The sequence below is a fragment of the Frankliniella occidentalis genome, unplaced genomic scaffold (genome assembly GCF_000697945.3).
Source record: "Frankliniella occidentalis isolate FOCC.00 unplaced genomic scaffold, Focc_3.1 Scaffold15, whole genome shotgun sequence".
Taxonomy (NCBI): Eukaryota; Metazoa; Arthropoda; class Insecta; order Thysanoptera; family Thripidae; genus Frankliniella; species Frankliniella occidentalis.
Genome location: NW_026267145.1, coordinates 3183155 through 3189380, shown reverse-complemented (window position 1 = coordinate 3189380; position 6226 = coordinate 3183155). Strand labels below are relative to the sequence as shown.

Below are 6226 nucleotides of genomic sequence, written 5' to 3'. Positions count from 1 at the left end.
TGGGTTGCAGCCAGCATGTAAAGTGGCCACCACGCACCCTTTCAGACACTGACGAATACTTGTCAGTTACGCACACAGTCTAAGGATGCAAGTACTTATTAGCACTCAGCCATCAAAACATGTTCGATCAGTCAGATTAGTCATGGGCATCAAATTTTTAGTCACATGGACTAAACTTAACGTTCCAGCAACAAAAATTTTTGTCACAGCAAATAAAATGTTGATGGATTTGACCAAACCGGACGGATCAAACAAAATTTGATCGTAGCGTCAAAATTTTGATGGCTGCGACGAAACAATTTTTCAGTGTACAACATTTAAAATGTTTTAACGCTTCGAACCGTCTGATCATCTGCTAAAAACTTCTTCAACTTCAACGAGGGTTTTAATGATTGCTTGTTCATAGCGAACTGGAGCCACCCATTTCTCGGGTAGTCCCCACTGATTTTCTGAAAACTTGAACGTATAGGAGCCACAATATTACAACGTATTATGGACACAAAGCGTGAAGCGCAAGGGAATGTCCCTAACATTGTACTGTCACGGCGCGGTGCGACTGCGCGGCCGGACGTCAAGGCAGCGGCGGGGAAGGCAGAGCGTGCTGCGTCCATCGAGAGTGCGCGCGCAACGGCTCCACTCCTGCAGGAGCGCGCTCCCTCAGGAAAAATGCAGAATTCTTTCTCCTCTGTTAGTAGCGCCGATCGTGTGCGCTCATTGCCTCCTGGATTTGCATCACTCCCTAGAGGCGTGGTGTGGAGCGGCGTGGCGACGACGTGTCTTCGTGTGTCGTAACTCAAGCTGAGCGAACGAACGGGAGGCAAAGGAAGAATTTAGCAGACACGTTGACGAATGTGTGTGCCGGCGGCCGGGTGGTACGGTCAGAAGAGGCAACTAAGTTATGCGCAATGCACGCGTCACCACATTGTGCATGGATTTCTTTACCTTTCTGTTCAGGTAAATTGAGGCAAACAGAGCAGCATTGAAGTGTCTCGAGAAACAACTCGCGAATATGCGAATTGCGAATATGCTCTTACCAAAGCTGCTTCGTTTCGTTATGAATTCCAACACCACCCAGAAAACGGTGCTCTTGATTTCAGTACAAGTCGAATACAGTTAAGAACCCGTACTCAAAATTTGTTCCTTGGAACTTGAAACCAAGTATATATATATATTTACCTGGATACCACACCAGACATGCGACCAATTTAGTGCAATAATTTTTTATGGCATGAAAGGCATTAACTTTTAATCTATTTTTAATTTATTATCGCAGCAAAGTGTGTAAAAATTATCGCATTTCTAGCGCGGTAATTTTTTCATTATTAGCCCAGGTGCAATGAAACGTGTGAATCGTACTTTGGTCATTATTGCATCGATTTGTATGAAATTAATCGCACTTGGAATGACAGTGGTGTAGCCATACCTTCGCTCGGAATGCGCGAAGGCTCGCTATTGCTCTGGAAACTCAAGTGTCGTACAGCATGACAGATTTTACTGCAGTACCAATGGTACTGCAGTTATATCTGTGATACTGATGTATTATTTACCACTGTTATTAGTGTAGGACAGTTCGAGTGCTACAGTTCTTTCTGTAGGACACCCCTATCCGACAAGAAGCCGGTCAAAATGCCACACTTTGTACTGTCGGGCATATGGTGTCCTACATTTACAACTGCAGTACACATGTGTGGAGTATCACATATTTCATTACCCTGTAGAACTGCAGTTACACTGTGATTTTGTTCACCTTGCTGTAGGGCAGGTTACGTAGTCTGCAGAGTAGAGTTAGAAAGGGATCGTCTAGAATGTAACAACCGTTTTATTCGGCAAATTAAGCTAGCTCGGCGCCTGCGAGTTTAGCCCGTAAAGCCAGCTAAAACACCTTGTGCAACATGTTTATGGCCTAAGGCGTTCCTCGCCTGATTTTTCAAAATTCAGCTTAAATTAGATGGGAAGATGCTCGCTTTCCCAAACGGGTTAAATTGTGACGGGGCGTGGTGTGAAGACGTTGCAATCTAAGCCCATAATAACTAATGCTTACGCTTTTTCAGCGAAAACGTAATATTGGTATAATTCGACAGAGGCGGAAATTCTCTTTCGAATGATACCACTATTAGGTTTTCGGTGAAAAAGTGACTTCAGCGGTTATCCGTTGCGCCAAGCCAGGTCAGCGGTTGTCCGCAGCCGCCGAGGCGATGAGCGGTTTTCCATAGCGGGTATCGATATGTTACTTCACAGGTTCATAATGAAGACTGACGGGTGTACTTTCTGGATGATCGACACTCCTTGAAATTCATGAAATTTCGAGAAAAACGTCGCACCTTGTGGGAAGGTCAAATCAAATCCTGCGAATAAAATAATGTTTTACGACCTCGAGTGCGTTACGCCATTGACTTTGTTTGCCTGAGTCGATCGGTCCCTCCTGGCCATCCTCGGAAGGGCGGAGCGGCAGCCTCGGCCGCAGCCTCGGCGGCAGCTTCCAGCCCAGTCACTTGCGAGTGGCTGCAGAGACACGTCGAGTTGCAACCATCCATCTTGTATTGATTGACAGCGGAGAAAAGGAGCAAAGAAGGCAAAGGGAAAAAGAGACGAAAAAAGGGAGAGAGAAGGGGGCGTAAGAAGGAGAGAGGAGGGAGTGAGAAGAGTAGTGAGTGGTGGTGGCGGCGGTGCTGCATTGTTCTCGCCAACACATATATTTGCAAGCGGACAGCCGCCCCGCACCAGCATGGTGCAGCACTGACACGGCAGCCGCCTCTGCGAAGCCTCTGGAGACTGTCGGGCTGGTGACTGTGGCGTCAGGACGGGCGGCGAGCGTGACCCGAGGCATTCTGGTGGTCGCGCTGTTTTAGCCCTTCTTCGCAAATTGCATAACGTTAAGAAGGGGGAATTTACACCACATGTAATTTGATCCATGCAGAAGGGGGTGTCAATTGTAAAAATCACATAGATGAAATCTGTCACTGACGTCTATCGTCGGCACAAAAATGTTTTGTTTGGACTGAAGTGACAAACTTCGATAAATGTTGTGTTTAAGGAGAACACCACTCTTGATAAATCACGCAATTTTCTCTCTTTGTCGCTCTCAAAGGTTGTCTGTGACAACCGGCGTAAACGCGAGTGCCTAATGTAATGCGCCCTTACATGATTTCTCTTAATTTTGCCTCTTTTTTTTCCAGTGACAACCGGATACAAGATCGCACCCACTTTTTCTCGGCTCTCTGGGAACATCACGGAAACTTACTGGACCATGCACACAATATGCCTGCTCTTATAAGCTCAGGTTTGTCTTGATAAACGTCTAATTTTATTTAGTTAAGTTTCGTCAAAAATTGCGGCTTTAGAAAGCATTTGTAGCTGGTGGCGCACGGCGGCGTCTAACAGCACTAGACAAAGTTCAAGTAGAACTCGGGATTACACGCACGACGCGCAACTGTTCCTGGAAGCGCGCGCACACATAGCAATAAGCTCGAGTATCAATTAATTATTTCTCTAGAATAATTATTGCACCAGGAAAAAAGAAACCACGTCGCAATAAAATAAAGTAAATGTCGAGGTCCCCCCTCCCCCTCCCCCCGCCAGGGTTCTGTCCAGCGCCTGCTCCCACCACTGAGAAGCTCATTAGAAAATTCTCTTTAGGCCACAGTTAGACAAGGAAATAGGCATTCGTTATTTATGCCAGTAAGTGATATATCAGGAAATGATATTCATGTTTGGTGCATCGTTGTCAAGTTGTAAAACCTCACGAGTGTAGAAATCTACCCTTGTTTATTGTTTTTTCTGCCGAAATATCATTGCAGAATATAATTTCCCCTTTTCTTATAATTGGGGTTGATCTTCCGATCTATGATAGAACTCATAAAAGTTGTGCTTTCAAAATTGGTAGTGACTTACCACCCGTTTGTTTTAACTGTAGAGCGCGACACGGAGCTGCATCTGCAAACTCTACGCGGCATCGATAGATCGATAAACAACACGTTACGTCGATTATCGCTCAGTGATCGCAATCAGCGCCATGACCATCGCACGAAGATGCGGCGCCAACGTCGCCGGCGCTACCAACATTAAAGTAGACAGACGACCATGACTATTCTGCGCCTTTTCATAAGAGAACAGACAACAAATAATGACAAACTCATGAACTATACCGCCGTATGGACAAAAAAATCCGGTTACCATTCGCTTAGTTCTGAGGAATCATATCAACCTCAGTACTCTTTAGATTAAAAGATTTTAATAATTCAATGAACAATAGGAAAATGTACTCTAGTTGTTAAAAGGCTATTCGGCACGAAAAATAAGTTTTTTCTCCGCCGCTAGAAGCAGTAGCACGGTAAAGATAATGCCTGACATTTTGAAGAAGGCGGAAAACTTTGAGGTACTCCAAAGATTTTGAGGAAAGGTATGATCAGCTTTCGAGGCGCAGCTTTAAAGTTTCGCGAAATATGTGTATTAGCAAACGGTTGAATATTGTTGAATATAAGATATATTTTTGAATGGGCGAATATTGTTGAATATGCGCGAATATGAATGATGTCTAACCAATTACCGCAAGCTTGTATACTGAATATTCAAAGTTGTTAATCCCTCGCACTTCTGTGCGAAATCAGGCACAAACTCGTAAAATGCTGGATGACGAATTTCTCTGAGCTATCAGAAGCCTTTTTTCGCGGTTAGTCGAGCTGTTTCCCTTTACTGTTTTTAGGCGTATCTCGCGGTTTGTAAAGCGGCAGCTGTCTCTATTGGTGGTAGGAAGTGCTGCGGGATAGAAATGGAGCCGATTGATGCCGTGAAGCAGCTGCCGATGAGATAACACGACGCGTTCACGTGACCCTGTCCTTTTTCTTCGTTTCCCTCACGCTTGGGCCGGTCTCGCAGTGCGCCCTGACTCACAAGTAGGCACACTGTTGAACCGATACGAGTTCCTGAAAGGAAAGGTTGGACAGTACCAAGTCCAACCTCTCTGTTTAAAAATAGGCGAGAAAGCGCTAGAAATAAAATTTCTTAAATATCATATTTTCCTCAAAAGCTACTAGATTTGCATACGCCACGCAAGGAAGGTCAGTGCATACAGACAGACAAGCAGAACGATTTTTTGTCGGTTACACTGGAAACGCAAGTGTGTGAATGTCGCACACTTGCAGGTGTGTGAATATTTATTCGTACACTTAGGGGTTAGACGTGTGAATTTTCTAGGAAAAATTCACACGTTTACCCCCATAAGTGTACGAATAGATGTTCAAAAACCTGCAAGTGTGCGACATTCACACTCTTGCGTTTCCAGTGATGTGGAATAATAATGGACTTTTGACATAGCTCAGCCAACAAATTCGTTTCACTTAACACTCTTGTAAGTCTTGTCTCATGCAATGGGCTGGCTAGTGCTGCCATCACGTGGTCAGGAGACTAACTGACCGTCGGGGTCGGGGCGTTGGTTGTCCAGCCAGCGATGCGGTAGCCGACGAGGCTTGCGTTGCTTCTGGAAGGCGATGACCTTCACACTGCCGGGCCAGGCCGTCGCCTGCCTTGCTGGCGGCAGGCTCGGGTGCGAAATCTCTCCCCTCGGAACAGATGCACACGTCACACTTGGCCGGATACCCCTCTGCCACCACCTTACACACGCATCGCGGTCCTGCCGAAAACACCTCTCGAGCCTCGAGTAACTTTAAGTCGGCGCGACAGCTGCAACCTAACACCAACTTTGTCACCTCCGGCTGTGCGAGGGACTCGCCCCGCTCGCTTTGCCTGCCGTCCTGCGTCCGGAAACTCGATATTTAAACTGGACCAGCTCTACGACATGAGTCGTAATCTGCTTCCTTTAGAACGGCAGCAATATCGACGCCATATGGCACACTCACCGGAAACCAACTGCGGTGCGTTGTATGCTTTTTACTTTAATAAAAACCCCTGTTGTGTTTCTGTTTTACCCGTGTTTTAGTTTAAGTACCGTTTTAAGATCAAATTTACACGTTTACGACGGAAGTAATCTTGTCTGAAACCACAGAGGGATTATGATTTGCCTGGAAACAAGTTCATTGCCAAAAAATCAAGTTCACAGAAATCATTTACAATATATTAACATAGAGAGTGCGATTTTTTAAATATATTTTTTGAGGGGTGGGGAGTGAGTTGGTACCAGGTAGTATGACTAGAAGTGGACGCATCTCAGAGGCCTAGTAGGCACATCTAATAAAAAGGCGACAACTTTATCTGGCCAAAGACATAAAAA

At 45.5% G+C, this 6226-nt stretch overlaps 1 protein-coding gene across 1 annotated transcript; it reads left to right on the top strand.

Annotated features, from left to right (window-relative positions):
* The first annotated feature begins 554 nt into the window (after positions 1 to 554).
* LOC113205085 (uncharacterized) lies at positions 555 to 5923 on the top strand. Its single transcript, XM_026420556.2, has 3 exons — positions 555 to 954; positions 3177 to 3280; positions 3914 to 5923. Exons 1-3 carry the CDS (start codon positions 899 to 901, stop codon positions 4063 to 4065), a joined length of 312 nt encoding a protein of 103 aa, XP_026276341.1. The 5' UTR covers positions 555 to 898; the 3' UTR covers positions 4066 to 5923.
* The last annotated feature ends 303 nt before the right edge of the window (positions 5924 to 6226 follow it).